Source organism: Eriocheir sinensis, chromosome 53 (genome assembly GCF_024679095.1).
Source record: "Eriocheir sinensis breed Jianghai 21 chromosome 53, ASM2467909v1, whole genome shotgun sequence".
In the NCBI taxonomy this organism is placed as follows: domain Eukaryota; kingdom Metazoa; phylum Arthropoda; class Malacostraca; order Decapoda; family Varunidae; genus Eriocheir; species Eriocheir sinensis.
Window position 1 is genome coordinate 7,114,369 of NC_066561.1, and position 24,256 is coordinate 7,138,624.

General features: G+C 43.8%; 1 protein-coding gene across 1 annotated transcript; it reads right to left on the bottom strand.

The window, feature by feature from the left end:
* Nucleotides 1-366: 366 nt before the first annotated feature.
* LOC126983294 (transcription elongation factor SPT6-like) lies at nt 367-16,816 on the bottom strand. Its single transcript, XM_050835957.1, has 14 exons — nt 16,635-16,816; nt 14,466-14,626; nt 13,689-13,876; nt 12,339-12,443; nt 11,523-11,754; nt 10,345-10,472; nt 9,639-9,851; nt 8,783-8,971; nt 7,913-8,055; nt 6,696-6,837; nt 5,833-6,316; nt 5,350-5,479; nt 3,426-4,571; nt 367-3,140 (listed from the first exon to the last, which is right to left on the bottom strand). The coding sequence occupies exons 2-14, from the start codon at nt 14,608-14,610 to the stop codon at nt 740-742; spliced, it is 5,646 nt and encodes a 1,881-aa protein (XP_050691914.1). The 5' UTR covers nt 14,611-14,626; nt 16,635-16,816; the 3' UTR covers nt 367-739.
* Nucleotides 16,817-24,256: the final 7,440 nt, after the last annotated feature.

A 24,256-nucleotide genomic window follows, 5' to 3' on the forward strand; every position in this document is an offset into this window, starting at 1 on the left:
TAGGCAGATAAGTATTCACATAAAAGATCGTTTGCCGACTCATTTTGGGCGTATTTCAAGACATTTCGCCACCCAAGAACACATATTTGACAGCGCTTTCGTAGGAGTTGTGTGCATTTTCAGTAGTAGTTTTATGACCCTGGTGGTAGTGTGACCCTTCTTCTGTACCGTGAACCTCAAGAAGCACTCATTAGAACCCGAATGACCCACTCCTTAGCCTTCAGTAATAGATGATGTGCGAAGCGAAAGTCTTATAATACAGACAGAGCAACACTTCGGTAAATATAATTCTCTATGCAACACAGCAACACCTAAGAAACAAATGCAAGTGAGGGTAGCCGAGGTAAGGGTAAGGACACACACACGCACGTTTCACCTGTATTGAACAGATCACAGTAGCTTTCTAAGGAGCCTTGGTAATACAGTAGTCACTCTTACAAGCATAGTAATGCAAAAAAACACCCAACTGGGTATTTGTATGTAAATATCATCACCACTACAGTTACCAAGAGTTTATATAGATATAAAATATAAGAGTATGGGGACATACGATAAGGAAATTAATGAAAAGACAACTACACTGTTATACACATTAACAACATTATGTCATAGGAAAATCCCAACCTTATAATACCATAAGTTAAGTCTAGCTCCAGGGCAGGGGAGGAGGGAGGGTAGGGGCAGGGAGGGTGGAGTATGAGGTCAGGGGGGCGGGCATGGCAGTTGGGGGGGAGGCGCCTCACTCGTCGTAGAGGGGCGTCTGGTCCCCGCCGATGCTCATGTTGGCGGGGGAGTGGATGGTCTTGGGCGTGGAGCGGGCTGAGCGTGGCGTGGCGCGGGGGTTGTCGTAGTCATGGTAGGGGCGCGGCGTGCGGTCCTCGTAGCGCGGCGTGCGGCGGGACCCGTCGTCATGGTAGCGGGGGCTGGCGGAGTAGCGCGAGGTGTCGGAGTAGCGTGGTGTGCTGCGGCCGCTGTCGTGGTGGCGCGGCGTCATCCTCCCGCCGCTGGCGTGGCCGCTGGTGCTACCCTTGGCCTGCATCCACGCCGCCGCCGCCAGCTTCCAGTCCATCTGCTCGTTGCGGCTGCTGACCGTGGGGATGGAGCGCGGTGTCTGCGAGGCGTGGGCACCAGCGGGCCGGTGCGAGGGTGTGCGGTTACCCGTGCTGCCGTACACGGGGGTCTGGGAGCCGTAGCGCGGAGTGGTGGAGGGCCCGGGGGTGGCGTAGGGGGTCATGAAGGGGGTCTGGCCCGAGGGGGTGTAGGGGGTGTTGGCGTAGTTGGAGTAGCCCTGTGAGAATGCCCCAGGTGTGTGGGCGCCGTAGGGGGTGTTGGTGGCGGCCTGGGACAGGTTGTGCAGCATGTGGGGGTTGAGGTTTTGTGCCACCTTCTGGATGGTGGAGGCGTCCACTCCGATCAGGTTGGGCGTGGTGCCGCCCATGTAGGGTGTGCGGGTGGACATCATGCCCGGCGTGGCCCCCGGCACTGCCCGGCGGAAGTTCTGCTTGAACCACTTGAGGAGGCCGGCCAGGTTGGGGTGCTGCATGCGCTGGCGGAACTTGAACCCTTCGGGGGTGACCGTGACGTACTCGTGGATCACCTTGGTGCGGGGGAGGTATGACAGCAGGAACTTGCCCGGCAGCTCCTTGCTGGGAGAGAAGATGTAGGGAATGGTCTTGGGGTTCTTCTTCTTCTCCTCCTTGAGTAACTCTGAGGCCTTCTCCTTGCTGCCAGAGATGGACTCCTTGTAATACTTGTACTCCAGGATCTGACGCACGTTGACCGCCATTGGAGTGATGTAGCGAGCTATGATTTCATCCAGATCCTCAAACTCCTCCGAGCCGATCCACAGCTTCTGCCCCAGGGAGAAGTCATTCTGCTTGTCCTGCTCCTGGATGTCTATGTGCTGACAGATACCGTCCGTGACCTTCCACGTGGCTGTGAGGTGGTCGATGCCCTTGCTGGAGGGTCGGATGATGACCTCGCCCTGCTCCAGCGTCTGCATGACCTTCTCCGCCTCGTTGTAGTCAATGTTCCTGAAGGACGGATGGGCGATGACACGCTTCTGGTACTGCGTCTTCTTCTTGTCCTTCCTCTTACGGTCCATGTTCAGGTCCTTCTCCTCAGCCTCGACATCATAGTAAGGGTCCTTCGGGGGCTTCCACTTGCTGTCTCTGTCCTGGAGGTCGGAAGTTCTCGAGGTCAGCTCAACGGAGAACTTTTCAGGGTCAATCTTCATGATGCGGCAGAGCACCAGGCCGTCTCTCCGCACTCTCTCGGCCGGGTTGGTGACGGTCTTGTCGGACAGATTCTTTATGCTGATGAAGCCTGATATGCCATTATCCAGGCGGACTCTGATACCAATGGCCTGGCCGGGGCAGTCACCAGCGTCAAAATGGTTCCACACCTCACTCAGCTCCGGGAAATCGTTCTTGAGACAGAATGGACACTGCCACAACCCAGTCTCCTCATTCCTGACAGGATTAGCGTTGTCCAGCTGGTCTCCACGAGGCTTACGGTGGATGAAGTTGGCAACATAGACTTGGACAAGCTTCCCAACGTAAAAGGTTTCTGGAGACTCCTTCGTGAGGATGTTGAAGATCTCCTCCGGTGTTGGGGACCTGAAGGGCAGCCGGAAGTCCTTGTACCTGTGGTTGAGCTCATGCCTGATGTCATACAAGGTCGTGTTCTTCTTACCAAAGCCCTGATTCTGCAGCTCTGTAGCGAAGGCCTCCAGATCCAACTCACTCAGCCTCTCAGGAGTTTCCAAGATCTCCTCCAGTGCTTCTGCTGGCTTCCCCTCCTCCTCCTCGTACTCCAAGGCATCAACAGCCATCTTCCTTGCCCAGTCATATGCCTCTGGGTGGATGCGGGTGGAGTCCAATACCTCGATGTAGTTTTCACTGTCGCCGAGAGCATTGGTGTCGATCTTGATGAACCCGGCACAGTTGATGAACACCTTGGGACCCATGTGGAAGTTGACGACCAGCTGGTTCCTGTTCTCCAGCCGCTGGTTGTTCTGCTTCATGTTCTTGATGAGCAGGTTAGCCTTCCTCGGCCCCAGCCCACAGACAAACTGGACTAGGTTCTGGGTGTAAGGGTAGGCCACGGCACGGTTCAGGTCCACCCCCACCTCGTTCGTCCTGTCGGGAAAAGAAGATAAACAGATGATAAAGAGGGATGATAAAGTTACTGAAGCTATTCATAAATGTCTCACTGCATGATGGATTTGTTGTTTGACTAAATGAGTGAATGAATCCTCCTGAAATTGACCTATCTTTCGGCCACTCCTCTAACTCTTTTTAGAAGTGAGTATCAGGCTTTTTTTTTTAAACATTTGCTTCCTTTTTTTATGCCCTTGAACTGACTCCTCTGCTGTCTAAAAATATAATAAATAAATAAATAAAAAAAGTGAAAAACCGTCTTACCTATTGACAAACTCCGTGTAGAGGGCATTGAGCAGCTCTGAGGAGTTGAGTTGATCCTGCAAGGGGTGGAACTTGATATTGAGAAGCTCCTCATCGGGATTACACAGCTGGGAGAACTCAATGAGGGGGTCCTGGACGCGGCGCCCGATGGAGATGGATTGGCGGAGCAGTGGAGGGTAGTCGAGGAAGTCCGACTCACCCTTCTTGGACATGGAGTAGATGTCGGCGAGGTTATTCTCAATGATCTCCACGTTGATCTTAGGGAACTGCTCCTGCTCCTCCAAGTCCTTGAGGATCTGAATGAGGTCCTCCTTCACCATGAGAGCATCCCGACACTCCCCGCTCACAGCTATGACGTGAGGCTTCCGGCGGATGATAAAATCCTGCATGCGGCGGATGTCATTCTCCTTGGCCATGGCGTCGCGCTCATTGTAGGCATTACGGCGCTTCAGGAGATGAGGGAGGCGGATGTACTCGCAGCAGTCGCCGTCTATGTCGATGCAGCACCCGAAGGCAGCCTGGGAGAGGTCAGGGACGAAGGAAACGGCAAACACCCGGAAGCCCTTGGAGGTGTCCCAGTCATCGGCATCCTCGTCTGAGAAGTCACCAGGGTCATAGGGGGCAATCTTGATCCAGTTGTAGAGTTTGCTGCAACACTGCTCGGTCACGTGGTCCCGGGCCTCCTGCAGCAGCCGTTGTGATAGCTCCCTCTTCAAGTCCTCGATGACCCGCTTGTAGGCGAAGGTCACAGCGCGCCCTCGCAGCTCATTCCAGTCCTGTACGACCTGCGAGAACTCATCCTTGTAGTAGAGCTGCTTCACCTCGTCCAGGAAGTTGGTGGTGGTGTTGCCCTCCATGGTATCCCCGAGGCTGATGGTCATGAACTTGTCCTCGACGCCACACTTCAGCCGCAAGAACTGGTCACCCTGGAGGTCAGTCACGGGCTTGTCCTTAAGGTACTTGACGGCGTAGAGCGGGTGGTGCTCGTCAATGACCTTCACGCCCTGTGTAGTGGGCCGACAGCTGATCCTTGAACGCTCAAAGTAGGCCTCTCGAAGGGTGCGGCGGACGAGGGGGTCACACGCCAGCTGCCACCCGACCATCCTGACAGCCGCCTCCAGCACACGCTCTGGGGTGCTGCACATCCTGGGGGAGAGATGGAAAGTGGTGGTTATTAAACATTATAAACTGAAATTGGTTCCTTGAAATGGGAGAGCCAGACTGAGGATGTGTGTATATATTAATCTTTTATCTACTAATTAAAGGTATATGGTGTATAGCTAGGGATATTTTTGTAAACTAAACTGAAATGGCTTGCAATAAATATAAAGTTACTCCTTGAGGTATGCAATGCTTATGAGAATCTACATAAATTTACTTTCTATCATGCGTTTCTACTTATTAACAGCTATATAATGAATGGAAATGTAGTGTGTGTAGGTTGTGTTTGCCAAGCCATATACACCAACCTAAATAGTACTAACACAGGGAAATGGGAACTGGAAAATTGAGATAATGCTTGAAAATGTACTTGGTGGACAAACACTCTTTCCCAACCCAACACAGCAACACTTCCTTGGACAAATAAATACTCCACCCCACAACACAGCAACACCTGGGTGGATATAATTCTCTATGCAACACAGCAACACTACCTTGGACAAATAAATACTGCGCCCCACAACAGAGCAACACCTGGGCAAATATAATTCTCTATGCAACACAGCAACACTTCCTAGGACAAAAAAATACTCCGCCCCACAACACAGCAACACCTGGGCAAATATAATTCTCTATGCAACACAGCAACACTACCTTGGACAAATAAATACTGCACCCCACAACAGAGCAACACCTCGGTAAATATAATTCTCAATGCAACACAGCAACACCGAAGAGACAAACACAACATGCCAACACTCACTTGGACAAAAACTCCTCGGCCTCCTTCATGGGGTCCTCCTGGCACTGTTCCACATCAAAACGCTGGTAGTTGTCGCGAAGATTCTCCCCGAACTGCTCTGGGGTCAAACCGAACTTCTTCGTGAGGGATTCTGAAACGACGGGAAAATGTACATCATCAGGTTTTGTTTGTACGGATAAATGTTCTTCTCATAAACCGACAAGCAGGCACATCCCTTTCTCCTTCTTAACAGCTATGTAATGAATGGAAATGTAGAGTGTTTAGTTATGAAGGAAAAAGGGGAGGGGATTTCACTAGCTCAAGACCTGTTTTTTTTATTAATAGGATTTTTTTTTATACCTCAGTGGAAGAAGTCGGGAGCGAACATCAACACACACACACACACACACACACACACACACACACACACACACACAAAAAAAAAAAAAAAAAGAAAAAAAAAAAAAAATTACTGTCGAGGAAAAATGTAAACAATCCACTCACCAATTCCGGCCTTCCTCAGGAGCTCATACTCGTGTCTCCGCACAGCCTTCTTCAGAGCCTCCTGGTCCTCCTCCACCTCTTGGTTCTCCTCCTCCACCTCCTCCTCCACCTCCGTCTCAACCTCCTCTTCCTCCTCCTCCTCCTCGTCGTCGTCATCCTCGCCATCTTCCTTCTCTTTCTCCTTCTCCTTTTCTTTTTCCTTCTCCTTCTCCTTCTCGGCGTCTTCCTGGCTTTTCTCCGCTGTCTCTTCTCCGTCCTCCTTCTCCTTCTCCCCCTCCTCGCCATCGACGTCCATGGTCTTCTCTGTCTCTCCGTTCTCTCCTGTTTTCTCTCCCTCCTCCTCATTCTCATTCTCCTTCTCCTTTTCCTTCTCCTTCTCATTCTCCTCTCCTTCCTTGTTCTTTCCCTCCTCTTCCTCGTCATCCTCAACGATCAGGTGGCTCTTCTTCTTCTTCTTCTTCTTTCTCCTCACTTTTCGCATGACCTGTTGTAAGGGAAAGCAAAGAATTACTAACATGATTAACATGATAAGAAAACAACATAAAGAACACAATAGCAAAGAGTGTATCTTCATATGACCTCTAATTTTTTTTTTTTACAACAAAGGAGACAGCTCAAGGGCACACAAAAATAGGAAACAATAATAAAAAAAGCCCGCTACTCGCTGCTCTTAAAAAAAAAAAAGAATCAAAAGAGGTGGCCGAAAGAGAGGTCAATTTCGGGAGGAGAGATGTCCTGATACCCTCCTCCTGCTTTGAATCACGTGATAGTCAACCATCTTTTGTTCCTGACTCGTAAAGAAAAAATCCTAAGAAAACGATTTAAGCAAAACAATAACAAAGTGTATCTCCGTCGCCGCTGACCTTGACGATCCTGGTGGTAGGTCGCTGCTCCCTGCGCCGTGCCTTCATGTGATCCCGCATGGCCGGCTGGTCCTTGCCATAGTACAGCAGGAAGTGCTTGTAGTGGTCATTGAACTGCTCCGAGGTCTCAATCTCCTCAATCCTGAAGCACACACATAAACACACATTGATCAAAGGATTCTAATCAATGTTGCCAGATTGTTGTACTCAGCTGATTATATTTCCTGACTTCCTACCCCCAAACCGTTTTCTGGGCTCCAATAACGAAACGAATTTATAGTTATTGTTAAAAGAGTTAGATTCTGATGTTTCTTGGCAATAGTTAGGTGTCAGAAACAGGTAAATACTATGCTCTGAGAGATTCAATAACTACCTGGTATTGAAAGTAACCATGAGAGATAGCTAATGCATTATGTATGGCAATAGAGCTACAGAAAGTATATCAATAGAAAACAATCTGGCAACGATGAAATTTCGAACACATTTTTTTTTTACATATCAATGAATGGTGATTGTGTATGCAAGATAAATATTTGAATACACACAATGCAGATTAATAATGATAATTTTGACACATCTGTATAAATAAATGGAAAATTCAGATTGCAGTTTTAATATATGAATACGCAGATATGAAAACTTTAACCCGGAAGCAGCAGGGATCATGTTTCTTAACGGTCCCTCTAAGCGAGAAAAATGAGAAAAAATCATCACTCACACAAACCACTTCATAACACATATCAAAGCATTTGTGATCAGTTTATGCATCATCTATTTTTGGGGGGTTTATACCATGGCACAAATTTGGCCTGTCGCTGCTACACGGTAAAGCCACAAATTTGGCCCATCGCTGCTACACGGTAAAGCCACAAATTTGGCCCATCGCTGCTACACAGTAAAGCCACAAATTTGGCCCATCGCTGCTACACGGTAAAGCCACAAATTTGGCCCATCGCTGCTACACAGTAAAGCCACAAATTTGGCCCGTCGCTGCTACACGGTAAAGCCACAAATTTGGCCCGTCGCTGCTACCGGGTTAAAAAAGATAATTTTGACACATCTGTATAAATCAACAGATATTTCAGATAGCAGTTTTAATATATGAATACACAGATATGAACGTAAACTCCAGGGACAAGTCGGCTGGCAGCTCCTGTAACAATAAACAAAAAAATAAGAAAACAATCTATCCTCTATCCATCTATCCTCTCCCTCACCTCTCTATGTCCTCCTCCTTCAGCATTCGCATATTCTCAGGCAGTGGGGCGTCCAGGTCCTTCATGATGAGGTCGCCCTGGTACTCAGCCATCATCTGGAACCTCGCGCGTAGGTTCTCTTTGCGGCTTTTGAGTTGACACCACTGCCGAGACAAGGTGGTTAAGAGGGGGGTTCAGCAAAGGAGAGCTCTGAGTAAAACAAGGCATAGGGTATAGAAAACAATAGCTTGAAGTGTAATAGGTGTTTCAGTAATCTAATTAAACGACATTTCCCTTTACTATAAAATTATGACATGAACAAATTTTCATTATGGCGAATCAATAACTACCTGGTATTGAAAGTAACCATGAGAGATAGCTAATGCATTATGTATGGTAATAGAGCTACAGAAAGTATATCAATAAAAAACAAAATCTATGACCAATAATTGTTAGATATCCTTTATGAATGCCCTAAAAACTCAATCAACCATACAAATCCCTTAATTCAACCCCTGAAGTAACAACAGAAGGGCTACGCAAATCTACCATGAAAATCCCTTAATTCAACCCCTGAAGTAACAACAGAACAGCTACGCAAATCTACCATGAAAATCCCTTAATTCAACCCCTGAAGTAACAACAGAACAGCTATGCAAATCTACCATGAAAATCCCTTAATTCAACCCCTGAAGTAACAACAGAACAGCTATGCAAATCTACCATAAAACTCCCTTCATTCAACCCCTGAAGTAACAACAGAACAGCTACGCAAATCTACCATAAAAATCCCTTAATTCAACCCCAGAAGTAACAACTGAACAGCTACGCAAATCTACCTTAAAAATCCCTTAATTCAACCCCTGAAGTAACAATGGTAGAGCTACATACCTTCTCATCCCACTGGTACACCTTCCACAGGTCATGGATGTTCAGTTCGGGCTGCACCTCCTCTTTCCTGTAGAAGGCGATGAAGGGAACCTCACACGTAGAGTTCCTCATCAGGTCAAGGGCATTGTAGATCTTCTGAATCATGTTGATGTCTCGCCTGGAGCGCTGCCGGGCCTCCTCACGACCCTCCTATTGGGTGGAGAGATAGTGTTGATGATCAAGCATAAGGAAGATGAGTTTTTTAGGGGACACCAAAGGAAACAGTGAAGTACGGCAAGTTGGAAAGTTTTGTTTAGTTGGCGCAACATCTGTGGTCCTATGCCGGAGAGAGACAGAAGGGGAAGGAATTAATACCTGGTACCCATTCACTGCTGGGTGGTGGAGAGATAAGGTGTTGATGATAAAGCATAAGGAAGATGTATTTTTAGGGGACACCAAAGGAAACAGTGCAGGACAGACATATTAGATGGTAAGGGAAAACGATGAGTCTTATGCATTTTGATGGGAAACTAAAAGGAACAGTGGAAAAGAAGGATACACTCTTTAGGAGGTAGTGAAGGAGGATAGTTACAATAGACAGGGAGAAACAACAAACAAAGGAAGTCTATGTAATTATCTATGTATTTTGAGAGGAAGCGAAAGGAAACACGAAGATAAAGAAAACGGGACTTGAATGAAGAAGAAAAGGTAAAAAAAATCAAGGTAAACTAAGATAATGATTAAAATAACAACCATAACTAAGCTTCGTGGATTTAATTGGTGCCCTTGAGCTGCTTCCATTACTGCAAAAAAAATATAAAAATGAAAAAGTAAAAAAAAAATAAATAAATAAATAAATAAATAAATCCACGCCCACCTGGTTGGAGATGAAGGGGCGGAAGAAGGCGTGATGGTAGATCCACTTCGCCTCCTGGTCCAGCTCCTTGTCGGCGGCGCGGTCATCTCCCTCGCCCCTGGTCCTTGTCACTGGGATCTGCCGCAGCTGGAACCTCTCGGGCATGTCCAGCTTGCGTATCTCATGATCCTGGTCGGTGAGGTGGCCCCGCTCCAGCTCACTCGGTTCAAACACCTGTGGGGAGGAAGTTTCAGTATTGCTTGCTTATTGTTTTAACCCCATGACTGCAGATTCCCTACCAGAAGACATCACCAAGCTACAGGAATCGAGCAGGAAGTGGCTGCAGCAACACTCCACTATCCACCACAGAGGCAGAGAAAGACCTGGGAGTATACGTTACCAGGCTACCAGTGAATGCCAAGTCTGTGCCAATCGCAGCGGATGGATTAAGTGGTTCTGCTTTTCATAGTTTTTATGTTTTTATAGTCTCCCTTCTAAACAAACTGCCTATGTCATTCTCCGTTGCTCTCCCGACTTATGGCTAAACAAAGTCTTCAATATGTATGGTTGCCTCTAACTGCACATGTCTTTTTATCTCCCTTCATTTCTCTCAACGTTCCTCTGTTTTTCCTCCATCCCTCTACCTTACCTCACACCTACCCTGCACCCTCTCCCTCTCTCTCTCTCTCTCTCTCTCTCTCTCTCTCTCTCTCTGTCAGATCCTTACCTCATAGATGGATTTCTTAACCTGCTTCCTACGCTCCTTCCTGCTCCTCCTCCTCTCCCTGGCCTCCCCGTCCTCGTCCTCCTCGTACTCATCATCCTCCGCCTCGTCATCATCCTCCTCCTCCCAGTCTGCAGTAAAGGAAGTGGGTATTAGCGTTAAAATAAATATATCAACTGGAACTGTTTACGAGATAGCCAAAGCATAAGTGAGCGTAAGTATATTCTTTAGTAGGAAATAAATAATACAGTTAATAAATTCTATAGTACAAACTTCATTTCTCATTCCAGTCTGCAGAAAAAAAAAATGTGTATCTCTAGTAGAATGATGTTTATGTGATGTGTCTAGACCCTTCACTAAAAACAATGTCATCCTTAAGCAGTTCATGGCAGTCTTTTCATTTCTACAAACAAAATACAAACTCCACTTCTCATTCCAGTCTGCAGAAAAAAAATGTATGTTTCCACTAGAATGATTATGAAAGCGATGTGTCTAGACTCTTCACTAGAAACAATGTCATTCTTAAGCAGATCATGGGAGTTTTTTCATTTCTACAAACAAAATACAAACTCCACTTCTCATTCCAGTCTGCAGAAAAAAAATGTATATTTCCACTAGAATGATGTTTATGAAAGCGATGTGTCTAGACTCTTCACTAAAAACAATGTCATTCTTAAACAGATCATGGCAGTCTTTTCTTTTCTTCAATATTTTTTCTATCAATTTTCTGTTTTCATTTCTATATAGTCAGTCCCAGCTTTTTGTTTTGTCTGCATGTCATATCTGGACAAGTGAAAAGGCTTAAAGAACATACTGAAGCTAGATTAAACAACACTTATGCAATCCAACCCACTAAACAAAAGAAGTTACCCCTCACTATCACACTGTTCAAACTTCCTATGAGCAAAAATGTGACCTCTACTGCTTTGAATCACTTTAAAGTCAACCTTCTATTGTTCCCGTCTCATAAAAAAACACTAACAAAACGACCCATCCAAATCCCTAAAGCAAGAAGCCGTAATCCCTCACCTTTACACTGTTCAAACTTCCTATGAGCAAAAATGTGACCTCTACTGCTATGAATCACCTTATAGTCAATCTTCTATCGTTCATGGTTCATAAAAAACACTTAACAAAACAACCCATAAAAATCCCTAAAGCAAGAAGCCGTAATCCCTCACCTTCATACTGCTCAAACTCCCCATAGTCGAAGTCACAACCGAAGATGTCCCTGGCCGCCTCCAGCCCCTCGTCCTCGAACACCGGCTTCTTCTTCTGACGGGCATATGGTTTGCCCTCCTCGTCCACAATGAACATCTCGTCAGCAAACTCGCCATCCTCCTCCTCGTCTGAAGGGTAAGTCTCGGGCTGCTGGGGTGCGTGGTGGGCTTGGGAGGTGCCATCTTCATCCTCCTGAGAGATGATGCGAGGTTAGATAAGGGTAAAGTTAACTGGGTAGCTGTGGGGATCGTGTTTCTTGAAGGGTCCTCTAACCGAATTTATGAGAAAAAATCCTCACTCACGCAAATCATATATCAGTTTAAGCATCTTCTATTTTGGGGGGTTTATTTGGCCCGGCGCTGATACTGGGTTAAAGTTGTGGGCATAGGTTAAAGTTGCATATGTGGTTAGGACAAAGTGAAAATTCTACTGATTTTGTATGCACATTTTTTTCCCCCTACCATACTTAACCCGGTAGCAGCGACGGGCCAAATTTGTGGCTTTACCGTGTACCAGCGACGGGCCAAATTTATGCCATGATTTAACCCCCCCAAAAATAGACGATACACAAACTGATCATAAATGTGTTGATATATATTATGAAATGGTTTGTGTGAGGGATGATTTTTTCTCATTGTTCACCATTAAGAAACATGATCCACGCTGCTACCAGGTTAAGAAATCTTTGCTTGTGAAATTGTATGTTAGTTAATCAAATCTTAGACAGACTCCTCCACACATTCATTCATAAACTCCAAGGTCAAAGGTCAACTCACATCACCGGAGTGTTCGAAGATCTCATTCCTGATCTTGTCCTGGATGTCCTCATTTTCATTATCGGAGTCGTCATCCTCGATACGCTTCAATCGCTTAAACTTTTTCTGTGGGGGAAAAAAGCAAAGATGTAAGTTAACGACATTTCACTAGTTTGCCCGTCATCATCATCATCATCATGTTAAAGTTCACTGCAGGACATGAAAACCCTTCTAACTTAACCCCTTGACTGCAGATTTTCCTACAAGAAGACATCACCAAGCCGAGTGTGCTAACCACTGCACCACGAAGCTCCCCCCACTACCATGAGCCACGTGAACCATGAACTCCACCACCAATAGAACCACAAACTCCATCCATATTGCTGCATGTAGATGGTTGCTGGGGTTACACTCCCACCACCAGAGAAAGAGCTGGGAGTGGCGAAGTGCGCCAGGCTGCCACAGTGAAAGGGGAGATCCAGCACACCATCAATCACACGGGAACACCCACCCACCACCCAGCAGAGAAGAAGACCTGGGAGTGTATGTTGCCAGGTACCACCAGTGGGAGATATCCAGCACCAACATACCATGGGAAGCACTCCACTATCCACCACAGAGGCAGAGAAAGACCTGGGAGTATTATGTTACCAGGCTACCAGTGAAGGCGAAATCCATGCCAGTTGCAGCGGACGTGTGAAGTGTGTTGTAAAAAAATGAATAAACAAATAGGAAGCCTTTTGAATACTAACTCTCTTGGCTTTTTCTTTCTATCACTGAGGCAGGCAAGCAAGTAAAGATCATCTCCTCACCTCAGTAGTAGTAAGGGTAAGGGAGACACTACTAAAAGGGTAACTATTCTATCTCCCAAATACACTTGTTTACATGGGATCTCTTGCATGAAAATCTAACTAATGGTGGATGCATAATTTTTCATACTTCTAATTTCTATTTCCAACAAGTAAAATTACCAAGTATTTTCCATTTCATCCGGATACCTAAATAAACTAACACAATATTAAGCAAATCCTAAAAAAACACTGATACGTTTGAGTGAATGATCTTGATTTGCATTTGGATTCTTACAACTGAACCTACAACTCTTGCTATAAATGAACCAATACAATCAAGCACACGGTAACTGCCATAAACATTTAACTTATTATGCCCTTGAATATTAAACAAATAGAAGAAGAAGAAGAAGAAGAAGAAGAAGAAAAGAAGAGGAAGAGGAGAAAAGGAAACAAAAATAGAAAACAAAGGAGCATAGATAAAAGAGGAAGAAGAAGAAGAAAAAGAAGAAAAAAAAGAAGAAAAAGCAGATCACTACACCCACTATCACCCACACACACACCCTTCCCCTTCCCTCACCTTCCTATCAAGCTTAACACCAATATTCTCTTCAATCAGGTCGAGGTCATCATCATCCAGGTTATCAGCATCAAGGTCATCATCATCGTCGTCCCTTCGCTTCCTCTTCCCCTCTATCTCACTGTCCGAGCCACCCTCCTCATCATCGTCCTCCACATTGTCGTTGATGAAGTCGTTATTCTCCTCATCTGCAACACAATCAGTTTGGTTTACGTTGGGATAAAATAAATGGAATAAATAGCAAGGGCGAGGGAGTGCCCATAGACAGGACAAACAGGTGATTATGGTTTATTGAATGGTTATATTTATTTTCTTATATATGTAAGGTTTATAGAACACACAAATCACCTTCATTTATCATCCTTATTTTTACAGCAGTCAGTTCAAGGGCATAAAAAAGGTAAATGTGAAAAAAAGCACACTACTCACTGCATCTTAAAAGAGTTAAAGGAGTGGCCGAAAGATAGGTCAATTTCGGGAGGTGTCCTACTTAACAGTCATTAAAATTATAATCAGTGGATATAACAGCTCACCAAACAGGAAATATATAAGCTTTCCACTTTCTTTATATAATTACTAATACGATTTTTTGCCTTGAATGTTTATCCTTCACTTCGTATTTTGGTTTGTCAGTTAATAAGCTTCCAAAAACAGCATCTAACAGGAACAGTATTTTTTTTCTTTTATATACACACTCATGGGAACATCCTCAACATATTCCACATCACAAACTTTCAATAACACTAGAATCTAATTTCCAGCCCGCATCGCACCCACCTTCCTCGTCCTCATCATCCTCCTCGGAAGAATCCTGAATGTGTGACTTCTTCTTAAGCTGTTTCAGTTTCTTCTTCTCATCATCATCGTACTCCTCCTCCTCCTCCTCACTCTCCTCCGCCTCCACCTCAATGAAGCCAGACATCGCTGGGAACTTGGGCCTGCCGGAGAGGACAAATGGTTTAGAAAATAGGCATATCTCTTAAAACCTGCCTCCATCCCTGCCTCACACTATTAAAACCTAGAATACATATCACTACATCATGTACATTATCAGATATATGTGTTATCTATGGCAGACACACACAGGTTCAAAGGCTTATGTTGCAGAGTTGAGCACCAAGGTCACCAACATTTATATATGGCATATGTATACCAGGTGAGGAATACAAGACCTATTGCATGCAGAATTAATCTAGCTAACCTACCTCAGATCACGTGGGTCAGCCTATTACCTGTGCCAACTGTGAAGTATATTAATGTCTTCACTGCATAGGTTAGGGGCATATGGTAGTCTAATCTAACCTAACCTGACCCGAGCCCCCGCTGCTAAACTGTGATGTACTTAAGTCTGTACTCATTAACATCTTACACCACTGAATTGAAGTTTACTCAGTTTTTCAGGAGCTATTAGATAATGTACTGACTTCAGAGTAAATATAACACAATATCAGTATTAACCACATGCAAGATGGTTACATATATTTCCATATTAAACTAAATTTCAAATAAAAGATCCATTATCAAGTGCACCAACAAAACCTAATGTGATTTCTAACCAAGCCGTAGCCTCTCTCAGGGAAACAACAACTTCTTAGGCTGTCTAAAGGAAACAACAACTTCTTAGGCTCTCTCAAGGAAACAACAACTTCTTAGGCTCTCTCAAGGAAACAACAACTTCTTAGGCTCTCCAAAGGAAACAACAACTTCTTAGGCTCTCTAAAGGAAACAACAACTTCTTAGGCTCTCTCAAGGAAACAACAACTTCTTAGGCTCTCTCAAGGAAACAACAACTTCTTAGGCTTTCTAAAGGAAACAACAACTTCTTAGGCTCTCTCAAGGAAACACTAACCTCAGATCAGTGGTTCTTAAGCTCTTTAAGTGCCTGCACCCTTTGAGAGCTCATGAATTTATCTTGTATCCCTGATCAGAAGTATAATTATGATGGTGCCATAACTAATAGATAATATAAGTTATTGTAGTTTGATGTAAAACTGTTTGACTCAAGGTGGTTCTGACAATCGTTGAGACAAAACAATTATAACCAATTCCTGCCACCCTGTAAATATAACATTGAATCATTGGTCAGGATGTCTTCTAGTACCCCAGGTGTAGAGTTTCATACCCCCTTAGAATATATAGCAAACAATGACCTTAATCTTTGAAGGGAAACAATGGCTCCCCTGCAGCAGACAATGAACCCCTCGCCCCTACAGCCCCCATCAACACACGGGGAGGAGTTTTAGCCTCCCCGGGGGCAACACAGTGCACGGGGCCACGCCAAGGGTCCCCCAGCTGCAGGGCCGAGGTGGACGGTGGCCAGCGGCAAGATGGACGCTGGGCCAGGGCCAGAAACAGGGCCATTGATGCCTTCCCTGGCCATGGTGACCCTCAGAGCTTAACCTTACGAACCTAACCCTCACGAAATGGCGGCCGAGTAAACTCCATGATGAAGAACAACGAATTAACCGGAAATAACGTATACTGTAAACGGACCCTGGAAACTAACAATGGAAGGGAAATATAACGTTTTTGACCCATTCTAACGTGTGGGAAGGTGAAATACAAGGTTAAAATAGTCTAATAGGCCTATGGGAGGTAACAGGTAAGGGTTAATTAGTCCCGTGAGAGCAGGACAACGAAATAACTAGACCCAAGGCACTAACAATGGAAGGGAAATATAATGCTTCTGACCCCTTCTAGCGTGTACTCATTACGTTAAATATGTCATAGAAGGTTCAAAAATAGCATAATGGCGCTATAAAAAATGACAGGCCCACGGGGAAAAGTTAATGAGGGAAATTTAATCCTTTTGACCCCTTCTAGCGTGTACTGAATACGTTAAATATGTCCAATAAGGTAAAAGAAGTCTCATAGGCCTATAAAAAATGACAGGTAGGGGTTAATTAGGCCCGTGATGGGAAAATTAAATGCACACTATATAATTACCGCGGGTTGGTGGCCTGCTCCTCCTCGCCCCCGTGCCTGGCTCTCTCTCAGGGGTTCAGGCACTGGGGAATCAGCCGAGCATTGCAATTTAGGGCTATCGGTCATATATTGGTCAGAAATCCCCCGCCAGCGGCAGCAACGCGGCGGCCCTGGGATTGTTTTGCTCCAAGACAATATGGCGGCCGGGCGGGCAGCGTTCGTTACTGCTTAATTTTATCACCTTCTCAAGTCTTATTGCGTGAGACTACATGAATTCTTGTGTTTCGCGTACATAATATTCATTAACTTTGCCAGAGGGAGATGAAAGAGACTAACTAATTATTTCCATCTATCTTTTATTTTTATTTTATCACCTTCTGAAGCCGTATTCCGTAAAACTATATTAATTCTTGTGTTTCGCGTACATAAAATTCATTAACTTTGCTCGGGGGAGATAAAAGAGACTAACTAATTATCCTTGCGAAAATGATCTATATGCTGGGACAAAGGCTTTTCACAATGCTCTCCAATTTATTTTATCAGCTTATCAAGCCTTATAGCGTGAAATTACATGAGTACTTGTATTTAACGTGTATAAAATTTTGATTCATTAACTTTAACCGGGGGAGATAAAAGAGACCAATTGTCCTTGCGAAAATTATCTATCATTATCTATTACAAGGACAAAAGCTTTTCACAATGCTCTCCATCTTTCTTTTTGTATTATTTATTTGATGTATTCCATGATGTACTCAATCCTGCAAAGTCTCTCACTTCCTACATAAATGGTTATTACTGCATCGATTATTTCCAATCTCCCTCGGCACATGAAAATTGTAGAGTATTATTTAGTTTAAGTATCCACATATATATAAGCTTCATATGTCGTGGATCAGTGTACCATATCGCAATGACGACACAAAATTTTCCTCCGCATGAAACGCAAGCGCGGGAGATTTAAAAGTGAGCGGACTCAGGCGAGCTCACGATCCTCTCAACTTTTGTCTTCTTCTCCTTTTCTTTCCTTCCCTTAACCTCTCAATCGCCCCTTCAAACTTTTCTCCTATTTCCTCTCAACTTTCCCTTCCTCTATCTATCAAAACCTCTCATCTCTCTACATGTAATTCTCTTCCTCTTATTTTCCATCGATTCTTGTTTCCTCCTCCTCCTTCCATATCCCTTATCTTTCCCTTCCTCTATTTCTCATGTATTTCCCTTTCCATTTCTATATCTCTTTACTGTCTACTTTATCAATCTTCCCTTTCAATACTTACATGGCGTCAGTAGAAGTAGATTCGATGCTGGAGACGGGAAACACACACTCGATAAACTCCTCTCTCGACAGCCAAGAGTGAACTGAACACAGATATATATACTCGTTGACTTTGACCTCACTTTCAACAACGAGGACCTGGTATAAAGAGGGAGGGTGAGGGATGGGGAGGCCGTGACCTGCCTGTACCAGATGCTATGAATGAGGTCACTTAATCCCACATATCACGAAACTGTAAAGGGGTGTGTGTGTGTGTGGGGGGGGGGGGGACCATTTGGAGCTCTGACCTGATTTGACCCTACCTATTAAAATCCCATGTTTAACTGAGGAGCACTAGACTTAAGATTCACATAAGAGACTCTGCATTCTACGTCTCGTCTAATTAACTCACTCAATAATTAACGAATAAAATCATTAAGCTATATCAACTAACAAGCGGGTTCTTAAATAGAGACACGAAGATTAGGAGAAATTTAAAGCTAATTCTACCCATCATTTCCTTGTATTAATTAAGAAACGCTGGGTCAGTATTCACAAAGGGGATCATTTAACTAGACATATCATTTACTTATATCAATTAACGATCGGATTCCTAAAATGAAACACGAATATAACTAGAGAAATAATCTTCCCCATATGTTTCTCTAATCAAGCTCATTCTCATTATTTTCTTCTTTCCATTCAACCTTCACATTATCTCATCCTTCTTCAATCTAACAAAGTCTTCCTTATATGTTTCTCTAATCAAGCTCATTCTCAATTTCTTCTTCCCTTTCAACCTTCACCTTATCCCATCCTTCTTCAATCTAACAAAGTCTTCCTTATATGTTTCTCTAATCAAGCTCATTCTCATTATTTTCTTCTTTCCACTCAACCTTCACCTTCTTATCCCATCCTTCTTCAATCTAACAAAGTCTTCCTTATATGTTTCTCTAATCAAGCTCATTTTCATTATTTTCTTCCCTTTCAACCTTCTCCTCCTACCCAGTTTTCCTTTTAATTCTCTATCATGCATTTCACTTTATACCACTATTCTTCATTCAAGCAACATCTCTCTTCTGTTTCTCTTCCCTTCATTAACAACTAAGCACCTTTTCGACTTATGATCCTCCTCTCTCTATCTCTCTCTATCTATCTTCTCAGAACTTCCATTTTGACAACTAAGCATCTTTTCAACTTATGATCCTCCTCTCTCTCTATCTCTCTCTCTATCTATATCTATCTATATCTATATCTATCTCTCTCTATCTTCTCAGAACTTCCATTTTGATTTCCACTCTTGCATAGTCTTCCATCTGCTCCTCCTCCTCCTCCTATTCAAGCTCCTCCTTCCTTACCTTCGCCTCTACCTCACCTTCCCTCACCTGACCTTACCTTCCCTTACAATATTAACCCTGCATCTTATTAATTTTTCTTTTAGCATATCATCCCCCTTATACTGTTTCTGCTCCCTTCATTGACACCAGTAACTTCTAATTCACTACTTCCTTCCAAATTAAACTTATCTTCATTACTTTTTTGCTAACTCTCACTCGGGTTTAGAATTCGCCTCATTTTCCTTGCTCCTTATTTTCCTGTTTTATGCTCCGTCACTCACTTCCAAACTCTCACCTCACCTCACGTCACCTCACCTCAGCTTCCTAATCCCTTATATTCTTCAGCCTAGCCACACCTTTCTTATATTTCTACTCCCTTCATTAACAAGTAAGTATTTCTGACCCTCTAATCCTCCCCTCCTTTCAAATCGAGTCCTTGCTCATTACTTCTTAACCGATTTTTACTCTGATTTTGTTCTCTCCTCCTCCTCCTTCTTCTTCCTCACCGTCACCTCACTATTCGCCTCACCCAGCTTCGTAGTCCATTGACCTTTGACCTTTTTTCATATGTTCTGCTCTTTTCAAACCTCTTTTCAACCCCAAACCCTCCCTTCCATCTTAAATAACACCCCTTCTCATTGATTTCTTTTTGTTTTGCTGATTTCCCGTCTGGTTTAGTTTTCTTTTCAACCCCAAACCCTCCCTTTCATCTTAAATAACACCCCTTCTCATTGTATTTGTTTTTGCTAATTTCCCCTTTGGCTCAGTTTTCTCCCTCCTCCTCGTCCTCGTCCTCCTCCAATCCAAGCTCCTCACTTCCTTCCCTGCTTCCCCTCACTCTCTCCAATCCCTCATATCCGAACTTTATCCTTTCAAGTTCCTCAAAGTTACAACAGTGCTTATTTTGCTCTCACCTCATCGTTTTGCTTCATCTACTCCACTAATCTACTCTCAATTTCATCTACCCCAGTCTCTCCTTTCACTGTTAATTTAATCTCTGACCACTTTCCTGTCAAACACCTTTCCTTGGGCTTGTTTACTTGTCAATAGGAAAGATCAATAAAGGTGTTCTGTTTATTTTTCCATCCAAGTTAAAAAAATAATACAAATGGACGAATATAAACAATAAAACTACTAACTAACTATTTTCCTGCTTTCATCTGACACTGCAACTCAATTTTCTTATCAATGGGAGAGATTAATGAAAATAGTTTGTTTATTTTTCCATTCAAACCGGAAAAAAATGATGGAAATGGAAGGATAAAAGAATAAAAGACTTAGATTATTTATTTTTAAGGGATGGTGAGACGAGGTGACATTTTCATACAAGTTAAAAAAAGGATGCAAATGAAAGAATAACAGAAAAAAAGACAGTTATGGTCTATTTTTGAGAGAGAGAGAGAGAGAGAGAGAGTGATTTTACAGTAATCAGAAGACTCCAAAACGTTGCATTTCTACTTTAGTTGATATTAAGTTGAAGGAAGTGACGGTCGAGCTTATTTTTGAAGGAGTCAATCGTGTTACACTGGATCACTGACGGTGGAAGCTTATTCCATTCTCGCACTACAACGTTGGTGAAGAAAAACATCTGAGTTTTACACCATTGTTCCTCGTGCGCAAAGTGTCATCGATCATAAACAATGTTGATCTGTCTACATTCGTGAAACCATTAAGTATTTTAAAACATTCGATCAGTTTGACGCTGAACACCTTCTAATTTCTGTACCGCATATTCCATCTTTATTCTTGAATACAAAGTTTCTTTTAATGAAGCCCAACATTCTGTTCGCTTTATTTGCTGCATCGATGCATTGCTGTGAGAATTTGAGGTTTGACGCGATTAAGTCTTTGACGCATTGAACGCTTTTGAGTTTAACGCCGCGCATTTCGTATTGAAGGACCTGGCACTTGTCTGAAATTTTGTGCAAATCCTCTTGGAGGCTTTGCCTGTCTTCGTCAGTGAGAACCGAGTTGCCAATCTTTGTGTCGTCTGCAAATTTACTAATGTCCAACATCCACGTCGTTGATGTAAATAATACGCCACTAGTGACCGGCGCCCACTCTGAGTTAAATCCGTCAATCACTACTCTTTGTTGTCTGTTGCTCAATCAATTCGCGATCCATTGCTTTAATTTGTAAAGTAATTTATGATGCGGGACTTTATCAAACGCTTCCTGGAAATCAAGATAGACTACGTCCAGTGATTTGGTTACGTCATAAACAGTGAAGAGGTCGTTATAAAAGGTTAATAGATTTGATAGGCAGGATCTTTACAACCGAAGTTAGACTAATGGGCCTGTAATTACCTGGTACTTTTTGTCTCCTTTCTTGAAAATCGGTGTCACGTTAGCCTTTTTCCAATCTGAAGGACGATGCCTTGTCGCAAGGACATATTGAATACGGTTGTGAGGAAGGTTTCTTTCAGCAGAGTTGGATATACTTTGTCAGGTCCAGGACTTTTATTTGTTTTAAGTGAATGGAACCGTCGCTGTTTGTTAAAGGTCCAATACCACTTTTGATCGCCTTTCTGTTGTTTATGTAACTGAAGAAAGATTTCGGATTATTTTACAGTTGGCTGCAATATTTTCTTCGTATCTACGCTTTGCCTGACCTACTAGTCTTTTTACTCGTCGCCTGGCATCATTATAAAGTCTAATGTTTCGTGCTTTGTTCTTTCTTTAACCTGTAAAACAATTTTCTCTCATTGACTGATTGTTTAATTTCGCTATTAAACCACGGTGGGCTTTATTAGTGTTAATTACGAATGTGTTCTGCTCTTTATTTTCAGTCACTGATGATTGAGCTTTAATGTCGACGCGCACTAATTTATGATCTGTTCTCCTACCGTGACACTACTGATTAGGTTATCTTGGGTCGTTATAACAAGGTCGAGTATATTATTTTGTCGAGTTGGCTCAGAAACCATTTGGCTTAGATAATTTTCTTCTAGAAATTCGATCATTCAACTTAAATCAATATTTGTGGTGTCGATAAATGTTTGACATCTCAGTTCATCAAATTTGTTTTGTTAGTCCTGGATGAGATGATGAGAGAGAGAGAGAGAGAGAGAGAGAGAGAGAGAGAGAGAGAGAGAGAGAGAGAGAGAGAGAGAGAGAGAGAGAGAGAGAGAGAGAGAGAGAGAGAGAGAGAGAGAGAGAGAGAGAGAGAGAGAGAGAGAGAGAGAGAGAGAGAGAGAGAGAGAGAGAGAGAGAGAGAGAGAGAGAGAGAAGGATTATAAGAAACATCCATGGTGCTTGTAAGGGGGTAAGGGGGAGAGGGAAAGAGAAAGCAGAAGGCGTTTGGAAAGACCGAAGGAGCACAGAGGATAACTTGAGGTCAGGCTTAGGACAGAGAGGACACAGTGACCTTGAGGATATGTCTGAACAGAGCAGCTGGTGAAAACGACCTGACCAGCATCGACACCCATCATTAAGTGAAGAAGCCGAGTATTACCGATGAATGAACAGGCCTGAAGGATACTATTACCACATCATGCATCTTCTCTTACACACTCGCATAGTCTCACACTCTCTACTTAGCATCTGGTATCTCTATGGAAGATTCACAGTCTCTCTTTGGGTCTCAAGGGCATGGGGGTTTTCTCTCTCGCCGGAAACGCAGGAGGAATGTTGGAAATGTGTAGGCAGACTCTTGTTTCCAGGAGAAGGCAGAGGGAGGCGCCGAGGGAGGCTTTGAAGCTGGCTCGATGGAAGATTCACAGCCTCTCTTTTGGGTCTCAAGGGCATGGGTTTTTTTCTCTCTCGCCGGAAACGCAGGAGGAATGTTGGAAATGTGTAGGAAGACTCTTGTTTCCAGGAGAAGGCAGAGGGAGGCTTTGAAGCTGGCTCGATGGAAGATTCACAGCCTCTCTTTTGGGTCTCAAGGGCATGGGGGTTTTCACTCTCGCCGGAAACGCAGGAGGAATGTTGTAAATGTGAAGGCAGACTCTTGTTTCCAGGAGGAGGCGGAGGGAGGCGCAGAGGGATGATTTGAAGCTGGCGGGCCATGGGACGGGGCTGCCAGGCGGGACAGTGTTGCCAACCTGGGAAGAAAAGCCTTTGCTTCCCACACTATATAATTTCTGCCAGACTTACATAAAGATTACTGAAAGCATTGAGCAAGTAAACATACATTCACTGAGAAATACTCCCACTCTATAGCTATATATTTTTTTTGGGGGGGGTCATGAATTAATATACTGATTGATTGATTTGACAGGCTCCTTTATTAGTAGTTTCATGCACTTTCTTCCTTTGTTTTCCTGTGTTCTATAATCATATCACTAATCTTATCATTTCCTCTGCTGCATAGTGATATGAATATTGTACATTTGTTTCTTGTATTACTGGAAATCACACTATGTATATATTGCCTTGGGGTCGGGTAGGTATATTCCTCCCTTCATCTTTGTTGTGCACCTTTACTTTACAACAATAAACCATCAATCAATCAGTGCCAGGGTGACGGAGATGAGCACCGAGGTCACGCGCACGTACAGCCTTAAAAGTGTATGCCCCTACAGCTTTGCCTTTGCTTTTGTTAAGGATATGGAGACACTCATTATTGTGACGGCGTTTTCTCTCCACCCATCCGTGCAAACTGATAACAATCTTTTCAAAACTAAACTCGGAAACAAATTAAGGTTAGCACACACACACACACACACGTGCTTGAGATGACCCTGCTTTTGTTCAGGATATGGAGACACTCATTATTGTTACGGCATTTTCTATCCACCCATCCGTGCAAGCAATAACAATCTTTCCAAAACTAAACTCGGAAACAATTAAAGATTAGCACACACGGCCGGCAGGTACCGCCCCCCTCCCTTGTTGTGCATTCCTTCCTACCATTGTATCTTTTTAATAATTCATATGGTGCTATATATACCAACACATGTATTATACCAGTTGTATAATCACATTCTGCCCTGCCTGGGGGTTGGGCTGGCATGGCTCCTCCCGTCTCCCTTGTTGTTTACCTGCAACACTAAACTATCAATCAATCACACACACACACACACACACACACACACACACACACGTGCTTGAGAT

Excerpts from the sequence above, each read along its gene's own strand:
- LOC126983294 (XM_050835957.1), bottom strand. The coding sequence starts at position 14,610 with ATGTCTGGCTTCATTGAGGTGGAGGCGGAGGAGAGTGAGGAGGAGGAG. Across the intron at positions 9,852-10,344 it reads TTAAGAAATCCATCTATGAG|GTGTTTGAACCGAGTGAGCT; the intron begins GTAAGGATCTGA and ends TCCTCCCCACAG. Across the intron at positions 6,317-6,695 it reads CTACCACCAGGATCGTCAAG|GTCATGCGAAAAGTGAGGAG; the intron begins GTCAGCGGCGAC and ends CCCTTACAACAG.